This window comes from Periplaneta americana, chromosome 16, assembly GCF_040183065.1.
Source record: "Periplaneta americana isolate PAMFEO1 chromosome 16, P.americana_PAMFEO1_priV1, whole genome shotgun sequence".
NCBI classification, from domain to species: domain Eukaryota; kingdom Metazoa; phylum Arthropoda; class Insecta; order Blattodea; family Blattidae; genus Periplaneta; species Periplaneta americana.
The window spans coordinates 109,708,293-109,724,820 of NC_091132.1; the positions used below are offsets into that span (position 1 = coordinate 109,708,293).

At 33.2% G+C, this 16,528-nt stretch overlaps 2 protein-coding genes across 7 annotated transcripts in view; both read left to right on the forward strand.

Moving 5' to 3' along the window:
* Nucleotides 1-16,528, forward strand: part of LOC138691058 (probable multidrug resistance-associated protein lethal(2)03659) — an 83,520-nt gene that overhangs the window by 13,275 nt on the left and 53,717 nt on the right. For all 6 annotated transcript variants that reach the window (XR_011329738.1, XR_011329737.1, XM_069812728.1 and 3 more), the window contains exons 2-5: nt 1,777-1,908; nt 7,945-8,054; nt 12,988-13,122; nt 15,874-16,078. Coding sequence is in view for 4 of the 6 variants with exons in the window: in XM_069812728.1 (XP_069668829.1) it covers nt 13,079-13,122; nt 15,874-16,078 (249 nt within the window). In the remaining 2 variants the exon portion in view is untranslated. The remainder of the gene's footprint in view (nt 1-1,776; nt 1,909-7,944; nt 8,055-12,987; nt 13,123-15,873; nt 16,079-16,528) is intronic.
* LOC138691057 (probable multidrug resistance-associated protein lethal(2)03659) overlaps nt 2,554-16,528 on the forward strand; it is a 160,791-nt gene continuing 146,816 nt past the window's right edge. Inside the window, exon 1 of the mRNA XM_069812724.1 lies at nt 2,554-2,579. Within this exon, the coding sequence (XP_069668825.1) occupies nt 2,569-2,579 (11 nt within the window). The 5' untranslated portion in view covers nt 2,554-2,568. The remainder of the gene's footprint in view (nt 2,580-16,528) is intronic.

Genomic DNA, 16,528 nt, shown 5'->3' on the forward strand with positions numbered 1-16,528 from the left:
ATCGATGGATAGGTAGAGGTGGTCCAATTGCTTGGCCTCCACGCTCAGTGATCTGAACCTCTCGATTTCTACTTGTGGGGCCATTTAAAATCGTCTCCGGTGCCTGATTTGGAATCCCTTCGGAATCGAATTGTGGCATGTTCTGAGGACATACGCAATACTCAGCCTGGAGTTTGGGATCGTGTTCGCAAGTCAATGAGACATCGATGTGAGGTATGTATTCAAGCAGGAGGTGGACATTTTGAACATCTTCTGTAATGACAACGACGTGCGGAAAGAAAAACGTTCCGGTGAATTTCAATGTTGTGAAGGCCATAACTCGGAAATGAAGCATTTCCGGACACATGTTGTAATGAACTATTTTGATTGTCTACATGTGGGAAATACATACCTGAAATTATGCCCCGTATTTTTGAAACACCCTATATATTCATTCTTTGGTATGACCGATACAGAGAGAAATTTTGGCTCACGATGGCACTCACGGGTTCAGACTGGGAACAAGGGAATTCCTTGTTCATCGTCAGCTGTCTCTGAAATTTAAGTGAAACCATACATAGACATGAAGTTAGCCTATGTGAAATGTATGTCAGCACAGCATAGATCAATGTACTGATCTTATAATTACTTTATATCTGCTTCTGTGCAACGTCACATTTGAGGTGAGGGGGAAAGGAGACGGCAGAAAGGTAGCGATTTTTAACATGCTGACTCCCACGACTAAGATAAGCCATTTGAAATTTGACAGTCACTGACCGGCAGAGATAAAATATAAGATATGTAGAACATTGAGTTAACGTTAAGTGGGCATATAGGGACCAAGGAGTGTGTTTTTGTTTTGCTGAACTTCAAGGCAATGGTAGAGGTGTGCTGCGGACATGAAAGATTGGGGGAGAGCTGTAAGAGAGGCCAGGGTCCTTCATAGACTGTAGTACCAGGAGAATGGAGAATGAAAATCAAAGCAATGCTAACTCATTTAAAATTTGTGTGGCTGTAGCCTGTATATATTTTAGTTTGGTTTTATTTTATTTATAGTTTGATTTTTCTATTATTTTATTTGTATTTCTGGTGATGTAGAAGAGAAGGTCTGACGGCCTTAACTACGCCAGAATAAATAAATAAATAAACACACACACATATATATATATACATACACAAATTAAAAAAAAAAAACATTTGAATGTATGGCATGTGATAAAATGTTTTCTTTCGTTGCCTGACCTACAGTTGTTTTAAATTGAGTTAATCCTTTCCGGCATTTGGCTAAGAAGTTCATTAATTCATGTAAATGATACTATGTAAAGATTTCAACTTTATGGACGAGGAAATCTTATTAAAGACAATTCGTTTTGGTTGTCTGTAGTTGAGTTTCTAAGATTTCCGAAAAGTCTAACAACCAAGGACAACCCGGTCAACGCCGGGTGCTTTCAGCTAGTATATTATATAGGCCTAAAGGATTTCAGGAGGGATAGTAAATATTTTAGGAGGTGGTAGTATAGACGAATTCGAATAAAAAATTATATTTGTATATGAATAAGAAAATGAATAACATAATTTCATTTCGATACAAAATGTGAAGTAGTTGAGGTGGTTACCATTCCAATTTTATGTTGCAATTTTTTGTGGTATATTTTCATGTCGCATCCTATTATGTAACAGGGATTTGTTTGATTTCTCGAGTTACATCAAGGCCAAGTGGAAGAGTTTATCATTAAATAAACAGCTGGTGAAATCTGTTATTTTTCTTTCTTTTTTCTTATATTCTTTTGTTTACAGAATGATGGAGTTGGTTTCATTGTGATATGACTGATGGACACAGCCAAGTTTCAAAATGAACACTGGTTATAAGAAGAAACTGAATCCTAATCCAAGGGTCACTGCTAACCTTCTGTCTCTCGCCTCCTTCGGGTATGAGTACATATTTTAATATCATAGCAACTTACAGATTCAAACAGTTTTGAAAAATCGTTGGTAATTAATTATTTAAACAATACTAGTGTGGCACAGAAATTGATTAGGTACCGTATTAATGTTTGGCATAATTAAGAACTTATTTATAATTTATAATTTATAATTTCTAAATGTTATAGTTTGGTAAGATGTATCTTACCATTTCGTATTCTCATTATGCACAAAAATGTAGATAATTATTATTTTACTTTTAAATACCTTTCCCATGGTCTGTTACCGTGTATTGGTGAGGAGGCTTGCTAGCTTCAGGGATCCCAAGAGTGATGCAAGTGCAAGCTTTTGCTCATGGCAGGGCCACCCATGCTTGAAAGGTCGAGGGCAGACTAAATGACAGACCAGCTTCTAGGATTCTGAAGGAAGATATTCTTCACCTCAGGAAATAGGGAACAAGAAGAACTTGGGTTCTGAAAAGCAGCACGGCAAGAACAGATGCCACAAGAGGGCACCCTCCTCATTGCACTAGGACACTGTGGGCTGATTCCCCACATGCCCAAAATTATTATTTATGAAAAGACAAAAAGAGAGACCAATTGGATTGGGATACCTGATGACAATCCTAGTCACTGAGGAGTGGATTAAGAAGAAGACTCTTAAATAATGAATTTGAAGTAAGTTACTATTTCGATTCAGTTGTATAGTAAAACTTAATAGCAGCAGAATGCAATAGTTACTGGTATAGTAATACTGGGTGTTCATTTCAAAGTGTGTCATGACGTCACTATTGTGAGTCAGCGATTTGAAGCGAGTTTCAGCTTTTATGTCAGAGAAGTTGCCTATTAATCAAGGCGTTCCATCTGAACTTGAGAAGTGTATAGTATAACTTGAGCGTCATAGCAACAGATGGCGGTCTGTACTGTGTGTGCTACCATAACCTCTTTCGAACTGTGTTTTGCGCGGGCAAGTTGTATGCAGGGTATTTGTTGTCATCGGTTGCGTACGGCAACATTCCACAACACAAATCAAATGCTCCGTGTTCATGTTAACCATCGAAGTTAATGTCAACAAATACGTAAGTAATCGTCTTAACCCTCTCCACATATCCCGACAGTAAGGAAAAAACTCACCTCAGTACATGTTTCCAAACAGTTCATATTCCTGCCACTACAGTTGTTACCGTACGTATCTGTAAGTACTCTTCAGAATGAACGCCATACTTGCTAGGCAACTTCTCTGGCACATACGTAATACGCCTCTGTGGAAGTGTAGGAAGATTGAATTCTCTAGGCTCAACGACTAGCCACATGACGGCATACAACGAGCCATGACACATTTTGAACTGAACACGCAGTAGTAGTGGACGTAGTGGTGTGGTCCTCACTACTTTTGATCCTGATATCCATCTAGGCCTACATATGTTAAATTTGAAACATCCAAATAATGTTACAGTATTTGTTATTATTTAATGGTTTTGAAAAATGCTGGTCCAATAGTATTGAAAATAGGCCTATACCAGAAACTTTAGGCTTTTCAGTAAATAGTGCTTAATAATCACTTTATTAAAAGAAAACATGATCAAAGATACCATCACAGATCAGTACATCATTAAAAAATTAAGACATTTTAAACAGAATCTCAAAGCATATGTGTATTTCTTAAAATTGGCGCATTTTTTCCATATTTAAAAATGTAAATTGTTTAGTACTTAAGATATTGATAGGAATTCTTTAAGGAATTTTATAGTATCATATCGCCGTCATCGTAGGAAGTGAACCATGGATCGAAACAGTTGGTATCTGAAGACATACAATAAACAAAACTCTGGCTCTATTCAGAAGAAGTGCCCTTATGACCAGAATGCCTCGAGAGAGAATACCGCAAAAGATCCTGAACTACTGTACATACTACGAGGAAGTAGAAATATCGGCAGCCCAAAGAAGTGTTGGAGAGATCAGCTAAATCCAGGAGATGGAACAGGCCAAGTGGCCTAATCCAGTGGTTCCCAAAGTATGCTCTGCGGTTCCCTGAGGATCTGCAACACTTGTCAGGGGATCCGTGGTTGGTAATTTATATTTTGAAATAAATAACATACAATACTACCATTCTTCTCGACGTGATTTTACAATACTGTACGCAACTGTACTTGTGAAAGTTAGTATATCAGCAAGGGTAGATGACCAGATCTTACCCTTGCGTGAACTGCCTTCGAGCTGCTGTAAAAACACGATTTTCTTTCTTCAGTTAAGGTAGTCAGTTCTATTGAAAATGTTTGTCTTTGGCGTGGGTGGCTAGTTATTAGCAAGTTCTTATCTTTTTTTTTTTAATTTAAAAGTCATATTGAGTTCAGATAAGTTTGTGAAATAAATATATAAATTAGTTTTTTTTATTTTTCAGTCAATCACTTATCATGTTATGATTGCAGAAATGGATTCTGTTACATCAAGATACAATGTTAATATACGTCATGAATATTTTCGACTTATTTTCAAGTCATCTTCAGGTGATAGTTTTCTAACAAACAAACATTTGAACTAAGTGAAAATATCATTTAAACACATTTATAAAACACTAGCAAATAGTTTGACCATGCATACTTTACATAAAATGGTTAAATGGCGTACATAGTCTTAAAATTAAATTGACATACATATAGAAAGCCTTCCAATGAACATAATTATAATGCAATATATTGAGAGGCATACAGTGTGCCTGAATTATGAAATTAAAAACATTTAAAATTATTATATATAAAACTGAAGACTAGGCTTGTTCTTTATGACGTTCAATGTATTGGAAGACTATATGAAGAGGATGTAAAAGAAAATCTTGGTCTATTCGCCGTGGTGAGAGGCATTATGTCTGAAAAAATTAATCAAAGATGTCTTAAAATTTGAAGAGAAGTTAAGTGATTAAAGCCTTAAAGGGGCTTTAAAAGTTAATACTCACGAAAGATGTACAGTGGAGGTTTTCAGATGATGTGGCCTTCTCATCTTGGCGTTACATGGTAGACTGAGCAGTTGAGTTTTCTATCTGCTTTGTGTGTGTGTATGTTTGCAGTTTCTTCTCTCGAGATAACAGTGTGTTTTGTAAATGTGTTCGGAGACTTAATGCCTTAATTGTAAATTAAATTTTATTGACAATGTTAGCTTATTTAGTCAGCAATAAATATTGACACGTATTTTTAAAAAGAAACTAATTTCGTCCATTTTTTGCACATGTTCTGCATCTGCAACTTTTATTATGGAGTCAGTTTTTATTCATTTAGTACAAGAATCAAGAAGTCATACCAGCATTCACGATGAGAACATAAACATAACAGCAAACATACTTGGTAACCATGGAAACATAACAACGACGCCATTTCCTCATATTCTGTCTCAGCGCTCCGCAATTGTGTTCCATTTGCAAATCACGTAAGCATAAGCATGAAAGTTTGGAGTTTGCAAACTTTCATGTTAACGTCTTACGGTAATGTTTATGTCAGTGCTTATGTGAATCTTTGTGAATGATCTCATTTGGTAGCCTGGGCGCAAACTTCTGTGTTTATGTTACGGTTATGTTTAATTTTCATTGTGAATGGGCCTTAAGGCTCATTAACAATAAAAATTAAACATAACGTAAGCGTTAACTTAAGAATATAAATGTTACGGTAAAATCAAGATCATTCACGATGGGACCATAAACACAACTGCAAACATACTTGGTAACCATGGAAACATAACAACGACGCCATTTCCTCATATTCTGTCGTATACTTCAGTGCTCCACGATTGTGTTCTGTCTGCAAATCACGTAAGCATAAGCATAAAAGCTTGGAGTTTGCAAAATTTCATGTTAACGTCTTACGGTAATGTTTATGTCTATGCTTATGTGAATCATTGTGAATGATCCCATTTGGTAGCCTGGGCGCAAACTTTTGTGTTTATGTTACGGTTATGTTTAATTTTCATTGTGAATGGGCCTTTAATCTGTGCGTTACTAACCACGTGTCTTTGATTCCGAACATAATAATATAAATTTAATATTACGAATAATTTTAATTTTAATATTATATAGTGTCGTCTCAATGGATCGGTGGCTAATAAAAGACGATAAAAATGACAGTTGTACAAATTCAGAAACCAGTAGATCACCTTGTCATGTATCACTCCCCAGTGTTGCTAATTTAAAAATGGGTGAATCAACCATAAAACGAAAAAATGATGAAACACAGATTTAGCGAACTTCTGTCACCGAATTCTGATGTAGCCTACTTCAGGAATATTTGGAAATTTCTAAATGTGCAGTGGCGAAACTCCTCCCATTTGCAATAGCATATCTATGCGAAGTAGGATTTTCACGATATGCAGTAACAAAATCAAAATTCCGTCATCATCTGGATGCCACATCAGATATGAGAATTCAACTGTCTTCCATCACCCCCAATTCGAAAGAAATTTGTGAGACGAGGATACAACACCATTCTTCACATTAGCAATTAGAAGGTATTTTTTTTATAATTATGCATGTAATTACTGAAAAAAATACACGCAGTTTATAAATACTACTGCATGTTTATGAACTCATGGCTATGCATGGTAATTGATGTAGTTGTAGACATATTGTCTGTGTTAAATAGGTGCATAATATAAATGTGGAGACATATTAAATTTATATTAATCTAGCGATTAAATTAATTCAATTCACGTTAATTTAATTTGACGATCCATGACTCTTTTTTCCAGTCGAAATGGATCCGCAATCAAAAAGTACAGCATTTGATGATGATGTTGATATTTATATTATATTATATTATATTATATTATATTATATTATATTATATTATATTATATTATATTATATTATATTACATATTGGTAACCATTTATATATAATATCTATCGTTTTTTAATATTCAATCCCTAAATTTCATTGTTAATTTACATTGTAATTTTTTTATTATTTCTCTCTGATGTGATGATTGTAAAATTATTGTTATAATTTATTCCGAACCTCTATGGTCAACTGCAAAGGCAGTTGGACATCCTGATATATACCTGTATATATGAGGCGTTCAGAGCTAAAGTAGATTAAGTCACAAATTTTCATACATTGAGTTTAATTCATTTTCTGATTGTCTGAAGTTGGATATTTTCCGAGCAGTAATAGATTGTCTTAATTTCCAAGCATTCGCCGGTAGGTCACAGTCTAGTATATACAGTCACGAAGCTCAATATGTAGTAAATATGCAAACATTAGATAGTTGCTCACCACTAGGATCGCTAATATCGCCTCATTACAGACAATGCGAAATAGTACCTGCACAGTCTATTGTTTCTAGCACCCTCAAAACTCAAGCTTCGTGACTGTATATAGTAGACTGTGGGTAGGCGATACTAGTCACTTTTGGCTCAGATTATTTGTTCACAATGTTCTGAACCATAGTGGATCAAGTCACCAAAGCATTGCATCAATTAATATCACAATTGTTTATATTTTATAAATCTAGAATTTGAGAATGGAGCAATAAAATTATTGCTAGTGAAATTAGGTAATCCACTAGAGCAGGTTAACTTTAAGTCCTATGATCTCACAACTACGGCTCATGGACTTGATCCACTTTATATATATATATAGTTTTCTTTTCTGACGAAATGCACCAGAACTGTGTTCTGGCACCTTTTATTGCATTTTCATAATGGAACCGAGAAATGTGTTAATTATATTTTAACGTAATTTTTCTTTGAACTCCACTTCAGCCTTGAAAGTCTTAAAGTTGGATGAAAAGGAGGTTAAGAACTATGGGTACAAAATCCCGTGAACTGGACAGTAATCATTTCCTCAACCACTATAATACATTCTATACAGAGTTTCACCACCCTTTTCCCCAGAAGAAAAACACTGTATATTGTATGTATATATTATATTGAATCTTATATTAATCAATTGCTGGCATCATTAAAAAAAAATAGTACGATAGCAAAAACAGTGATGTAATCAGTTAGCTGAATGAACAGCTTGTTGCTTTCTACATTTAATTTTCCTTTCCATTGGCAGTTGGGTTCTGGACATTTTCAAGAAAGGATATAAAAGGAATTAGAAGTGGATGACTTGTATGAAGCTTTAGATGAACATCGATCTGAATACCTGGGTTATCAATTAACAAGGTGAGAATAGCATAGTTACCCATATTAAATATAATAATTATGTTGTTTAATCAACTGTCCAAAGACAGGTTGGAACTTCATAAGTGACACCAATAGGGCATCACTCATGAGGCATACAGTGTTCAGTTGCTTTTCCCCAATAAAATTATAATGAAAGTAATTTATTATACTGACATTTATTTACTTGGCACTCATGAAGTGACAGTTCACTTCAAAACTTATAATACTATCAAGACTTAGAACACATGAAATAACTTCATTCCTGAACTAAAATGTGCCGAACAAAATTATGACGTTTTCTCGACCATGTAAAAATTAATTCTACTAGTATTTGTAATTCTCATCTATGAACCTATGGTACAAATTAATTCTACTAGGTATCTGTAATTCTCATCTATGAACCTATGGTCTTACCTTGACCATGTACAAATTAATTCTACTAGGTATTTGTAATTCTCATCTATGAACCTGTGGTCTTACCTTGACCATGTACAAATTAATTCTACTAGGTATTTGTAATTCTCATCTATGAACCTATGGTCTTACCTTGACCATGTACAAATTAATTCTACTAGTATTTGTAATTCTCATCTATGAACCTGTGGTCTTACCTCGACCATGTACAAATTAATTCTACTAGTATTTGTAATTCTCATCTATGAACCTATGGTCTTACCTCGACCATGTACAAATTAATTCTACTAGTATTTGTAATTCTCATCTATGAACCTATGGTCTTACCTTGACCATGTACAAATTAATTCTACTAGGTATTTATAATTCTCATCTATGAACCTGTGGTCTTACCTTGACCATGTACAAATTAATTCTACTAGGTATTTGTAATTCTCATCTATGAACCTGTGGTCTTACCTCGACCATGTACAAATTAATTCTACTAGGTATTTGTAATTCTCATCTATGAACCTATGGTCTTACCTCGACCATGTACAAATTAATTCTACTAGGTATTTGTAATTCTCATCTATGAACCTATGGTCTTACCTTGACCATATACAAATTAATTCTACTAGGTATTTGTAATTCTCATCTATGAACCTGTGGTCTTACCTTGACCATGTACAAATTAATTCTACTAGGTATTTGTAATTCTCATCTATGAACCTGTGGTCTTACCTCGACCATGTACAAATTAATTCTACTAGGTATTTGTAATTCTCATCTATGAACCTATGGTCTTACCTCGACCATGTACAAATTAATTCTACTAGGTATTTGTAATTCTCATCTATGAACCTATGGTCTTACCTTGACCATATACAAATTAATTCTACTAGGTATTTGTAATTCTCATCTATGAACCTGTGGTCTTACTTCGACCATGTAAAAATTTAATAATTTTGCTGTTTGTAATTCTCATTTATTAACCTGTCGTTCTATCATTGAGCACAAAGTCTTCATCTTACAAATGCTCAATTATCATAAATAATAAACTTTGTCAGGTTAACAGAATTTCACAAAGTTTCAACTGACCATATCTGGAGGCATTGGAAAATTCATTATCGTCGTTTATTTAAAACTTCTGATGTAACTATTAATCATGCTTACTAGAAGTAAAAGTATGATCACATCACAATGCTTGTCTGCCCTGGTTTTAGCATTGAGACATGATGTTGCTGCAAGTTACCGAAAAATCAACATGATGTCAACAGCTGATACATTTGATAGAGTGCAGAAAAAAAGACATTGTTATTAATTATTGAACGATTTTGTCACTTAGGTCATAGAGTGAATATTTAAGCCTTAATATTTAGCGAGTGTTTATTTATTAGTAAGTAACAGCATCGTGAGAATCATTACTACTTTCCCAGGGCATACTATGTATGCCAACATTGTGGAGAAGCCTGTAATGTTTTGTAAAGAAATATCTTCCACTGTGACCAGTGGACGTAGCAAACATAGCGAACAAAGCATGCATAATGTAGAGCTCAGTGTGGCCTTACTGTATAGTGAGAGACTATACTTATTTCCCCTTTTACTTGTATTTAATACCTATAAAACCTTGCTTCTGTGGCACTCACATGCGCAACAGAGTGGTTTACAACTAGCAAATGGTAATATTCTAATAATAAAGAGAACTCTGCTACCATTTTCTATCGAAATAGGGTAAAAACTTGTATTAGAATAACGAAGAGTAGAAATAAATATATTTGTATTAATTTTTTATACATCTTGATTACACAACTTTTAACACTGTATCACTTCGGAATATGTATGATAAGTACTTTCTTGTGTTAAATTTTAACGTACCTTGTTAACATGTTTCGATCTATTTTCGGTCATCTTCCGGAAGATGACCGAAAATAGGTCGAAACATGTTAACAAGGTACGTTAAAATTTAACACAAGAAAGTACTTATCATACATATTCCGAAATTAAATATGTGCTTGAGTGGCTGGCCATGATAATATCTTTGAAAAATATTGGAGTGCAAGAGGTCAAATGACTTTATTGTCAAACGCCTGGCATTAGAAAATAACAACATATTCCGAAATTAATTTATCTTAGAAAACATTTTCTGGTAATATTAACTTCATCTCATTTGTCATTCTTTTTCCATGTAATACAAAACATTACGAAAAAAATTATTGATGATCCTTAAACTGGATTGCCATTGAACGTGCTCTGATTTCAAATAAACACTCGTTAATTTTTCAGTAAAATTCTTGTATTTGAAGTGCATCTTTCCCAGATAAATTGGTTCATGCGTACTGAATATGATCAAAATCCGTTCATTAGTTTGGAAGAAATTTTCTTATACATGGATATACAAATGGAATGCCCAAACTATCATTATCAGTATCATGGATATTGAAAACCTGTTATTTCCTCAAAAATCTCGAACTCTGTATTATTTGCATCATCACATTATTTCTTTTTTATAGGCCATTTGTATATTGAGGAAATAAAATTATTTTCGGAATATGTATGATAAGTCTTTCTTGTGTTAAATTTTAACGTACCTTGTTAACATGTTTCGACCTATTTTGAGTCATCTTCAGAACTGGTCGTTGTTGGTCTTGGCGCCTCTTGTTTCCTGTGTGGGTGCGTTCGTAGTGCAGAGTCAAAGAGTGTATGTGTTTTGAAATTGAGTTGTGTGTTGAGAATATCGTTGGGGTGTGTTTTCGTGTGTCTGTATATTTCATATTGTTCTAGTGTGTTTAGTTTCTGGCTTTTTGGTTGGATGTGTAGTATTTCCATGTCTGTGTTGATGTCTCTGTAGGTGTGGTTGGCATTTATGATGTGTTCTGCATATATGGAGGTGTTTTGTAATTTTGTTATGGCTGTGATGTGTTCTTTGTAACGTGTTTGAAATGATCTGCCTGTCTGTCCTATGTAGAAGTTGTTGGAGGTGTTACATTTGAGTTTGTATACGCCTGTGTGATTGTATTGTTTGTTTGTGTTGTTTGTGTGTTGAGATGTTTTTACAGAGTGTTATTTGTTCTGTATGCGATATTGTAGTTTAATTTCTTGAATGAGGTTGCAATTTTATGTGTGTTTTTGTTTTCGTATGTTATTGTGATATATTTTTTGTGTTCTTGTGTTTGTGTTGTATTCTTCTGTTTTTTGTGGTTTTGTTTTGTCTTACGTATTATGTTGTCTATTATGTTGGGGATGTATCCGTTTTCTTGTGCTATGTATTTGATTGTGTTTAGTTCTTCGTTGTAATCCTGTTGGTTCATTGGTATGTTGAGTAGTCTGTGTACCATTGTTCAGCTTGTTTGTGTTGTATTGGGTGGTTGGATGTGTTGTGTATGTGTGTTGTTGTTGTTGTGGGTTTTCTGTATACTTTGAATGTGTGTTTGTTGTCTACTTTTGTTATTGTGATGTCTAGAAAATTTATGTATTTGTTGTTTTCAATTTCTAATGTGTAGTGTAGCTTTGGGTGTATTTTGTTTATTTTGTTTACACCAACACATAACATGTTAACAAGGAACGTTGAAATTTAACACAAGAAAGTGATACAGTGTTAAAAGTTGTGTAATCAAGATGTAAAATTATTTTATTCTACTGGCAATGTCACTTAAAGTTTGCACCACGAAAAACTAGTAAAGTAAATTAAACATGAAAATATTGCTTGGTATTAAAGTAGAATTGTCTTGAAAATCATGCTTTCCAAATCATTTTTTCCTACTTGTAAAGAAATTGTCGTCGATATTGTAAACTCATTAATTCATTATATAGGTTCTTCAATATAATAAACCTGTTTTATATGAAAAATATTCTTTTATTTAATAATTTCAGATTTTCTGCTTTAATTATGATTCATTAAAACAATATGTTTCATTCTTTGAGCCTTGTCTTCACAATATCTTGAAAATGAAAATATGAAACATATTTTCAATTACAACTTCTTTGTATGTTACATTTAGATATATTGATATCTTTAAAATAAACACGAAAGTTAAAAATGATAAACGGTGAATATAATATAAAAACTGAGCCTCCACTTTGGTCTAGTGGCTAGAGCGCTGGATGTATAATCCTGTAGACCTGGGTCCAATCCCTAGTGTACCCCCAATTTATAACTTGTTTTGGGCAAGCCTGAGGCCCATGTAATACAGGGATTTTCTCCGGGAGTTCTGGCATCCCAACAAATCTGCATCTAATCACATAGCAGGTGTAGAGTAGACCAGCTATGCTATGGCACATCTTGGGCAACGACTCTGTCAGTAAATTAGTCTACACAACTGGCTTCATATGGGTGAATGACGAACGGTCAAGTACCTGCCATTAATGTGTGCGTGCATGAACAATGACAACTCTTGTATTGACTAACATTGAGCTATCTACGCACAATAAAAATCGTACGGGAAGCTACTGTGCATCCACAACAAGAACCGTGCAGAGAAGCTAGTGCTGTTAGATCACACAATTCTTACCTTTATTTGCTATGATATTAATGTTACAGGTTATGGGATCAAGAAGTGAAACGTGCAAGTGCCAGAGCTGAGCAGCCCAGTTTAATTTGGGTATTAATCAGATGTCATGGACGATATGCCATGTTCCTTGAGCTTCTTCTAGCATTCAAGGAACTCTGTATTGTGTGAGTAATGTGCATAATTATACTTTAGTTTATAATACTAACTGCAATTTGTTTGTGTTAGGAACTGGTATGGAAAGGATAAGACATGTAATATGAACTAATGTTTTTATATTGTTGAATATAAACCATAAATGGTGTAATAGACAACCCTGATCTTCTACAGCTAATTAGTTTCAATATTGGTAAACCAAATTTGAGAAAGCGATCTCTCTTTTATTTACAGGCATCAAAAACACAATCCCATAAAATATTTCCACTTTTATTAATGCTTCGAACTTACAATCATCTGTCAAATAAACAGGATTTAGATTTCTCGTTATCGTACAATATGTACAAGAAAAAGTTATATACAGCAATGGTTTCATGATATGTTGGATTCTAGTTGCATGTTGGTTGTAGTTGTCAGGTATCATGCTGGTTGGAACACGTGTTCTGTAGTGGTGAATTTCTTAAATAAATAAATTAAGCCTGTTAGTTCTACTATATAATACTGTATACTGAATTTATTAACATATTGTTATAGCTACATTTTACATTTTTGGCTATGATATCTGTACTTAACTCTTTTTAATTTATTTTTATTTGGTATTTTTCATTTATATCTATATCTGTGTATTTTATTTAGGTAATATCTATTTGTTTGTTTGTTTTTAATTACACTTGTATCTTGCATGTGTTTCTGTTTTATCTCTTTTTTCATGTTATATGTAATTCTGTGTTTTTTTTTTTAAACAAATCTGTACTGTCTATTGTAATTGGGGCTTTGCCCTGTTATAGACATAAATAAATAAATAAATAAATAAATAAATAAATAAATAAATAAATAAATAAAACTTTTATACACTTTGCCAATAAAGCGAAAGTTTTTGTTATTAAATTGGTAGTCCTTAAAATACCAATGTTATAAACGTAATTGTTAGCTATGATAGGTAATGTATGATAAATGATAACATATCCAACATATTTTAATTAATGGTATACACAATAATAGCAATAGATTTATATGTCAGTACCGTATAAAACTCACTTTACCAAAAAATGCCACTTAGGGCCTTTTAATTCTCACCGATTCAATTGTTTACATGCATCTCAAGTCTGATTAGTGTAATATGTAGCTAGTCGGTGATGTATGCAATGGAGGGGGAAAGGAACTACCTATCTCATCTCCTGGCTTAATTGCCTCATAAGTGATGCCTTGTTGGTATCCTTTGTGAAGATCAGATCTGTCTTCGGACATCACGAAGGTTCGAATCCGTGTTTGCAGTCATTCAGTCTGCGAACTGAGCTACTAAGGCGATTTCTCACAATTTATTTGCATGTTATCTATATAAGCTGATTTCAGAATTATATTTTCAGAAGGAAAACTGAAAACTAACTTTTATATTAAACTGTACATTCCTCTTTTGTATATTTTTTCACTTAGGCAATGTCAATTATGATATACTTAAAGTTTTGTAGCTTCATAGCAGTGATATCTTTAAATAAATTTTACCATTTTTTATTTGTTTATTAATTTTTCATTCCTGTAATGTGAAATTTGAGGCTGCCTCCGGGTTCTATTTTATAGTAGGTAGGAGGTGTAATTCGAAATTCAGAAGTGGGGTGGGTGGCGATGAAGGAGTGAGACAGAAAATTCAATCAGCAGTGGTTTTGAACTTATCCCTCGAAAACTTAATCGACGTATTTTTCGTCAAAATCATGTCCCCTGCACATCTAAAATTATTCAAGGTGGGAAGTTTTGAAATGAACACACAGTAGAGTTGAACTCTAAAATAAGTAGTGACTGTTATACTATTACTATGGAAACAAACCAGTTGAATTCGACGATTTTTATATTATTAATAACAAACAGTAAGACAGAAAATTTTAATATACCTTCATATTAAAAGTTGTCACTTTCTCTGTAAAAACATCCCTTCATAAAATAAAAGAATACCAAATACAGTTGAAGAATTAGAGAGCAATTTCTATTAAATAACAAAGAGCACAGTATGAATTAGACAAATTTTACGCAGTTTTGACGTTACATCAAACAGCAATTTTCTAAAATATGTGTAGAACAAATTTACTATGGTTCTAACATAAAATACACTTCTTTAAATGGATTTTAATTAAAGCAAAGTACCGTACCTAAATATCCTTCTAAAGTGACAACTTTATGCAAGTAATTTCTAATTCCCTATGTGTCTCTTGTGAAATCCTGTAAATGCTCCCAAGAAGTTTTCAGCTTCTTACTGGTGTATTGTTTGAAATTCTGAATATTTGGAACAGCTTATACTGTAGTATGCAGATCACGAAATTGTCAGTGCGAACTGTGCTACCTCTTCTCTAACATTAAACAATTAACAAGATTTTTATAAAGTTTTATATTTAAATAACAAGTGTTAAAGTGAACATCAATAGCAACTAAATAGTGCTAGAAATTGTAAACTAAATTCTAAGCTAATAATTGAACACTTAAACAATTACGCGATATTATTTTGGTACGGTATATAATGGTTTGTAACTGTTAGCTGCTTAATGAACGAAGCAACTGAAAACTGACGAACAGTATTTACAGGTTGAATAATACCAGCTGTGAAGCACAGAAGTGTGGCTTCTTACACTTTCTTAGTATTTCCGCCTCTTGTCTTGATAGTGAACCATTCAGCTCAAAGGTCTCATCTCGTGAACAGTAATCTGTACAATATTTTCTTCTGACATGAAATTTTGTAATACGTGTTAATTGAAAATTATTTTCTTTTCATGTAGGATGCCGCAGCCCATATTCCTAGGACAGTTGATACGTTATTTTACACCAAACAGCAACATCACTTATGAAACAGCTTTCTTATATGCTGGTTGTATCATTGTCACAACAGCTCTCAACGCATTCATATCACATGGTGCTGCAATGGCTGTTTATCATGTTGGGATGAAAATAAGAGTGGGACTTTGTTCCATGATTTACAGGAAGGTAAGTATATCTAATTGGACTTTTGCTTTATTTATTTATTTATTTATTTATTTATTTATTTATTTATTTATTTATTTATTTATTTATTTATTTATTTATTTATTTATTTATTTATTTATTTATTTATTTATTTATTTATTGATTCATTCATTCATTGATTCATTCATTCATTCATTTATTTATTTATTGTACGAATTATAAAGAGAAATTATTGCTATGCTGCACCAACATATTGATTTTGAGCATGCTGTCTGCTTTGTACAGCAATTTTTCTTGTGACGAATTTAGTTCATATTCAGTATCTACAAGTATGTTTACTCTTGTGTGATACACATGAAATATAATAACTTTTAATAAAAAATATTTTTTCTTATTTCAATTTAAAAAGTTCAATGGCCAGTTAGTCTAAATCAAATCATTGATTTCTTTTGTGATTTTTTATTACATAGA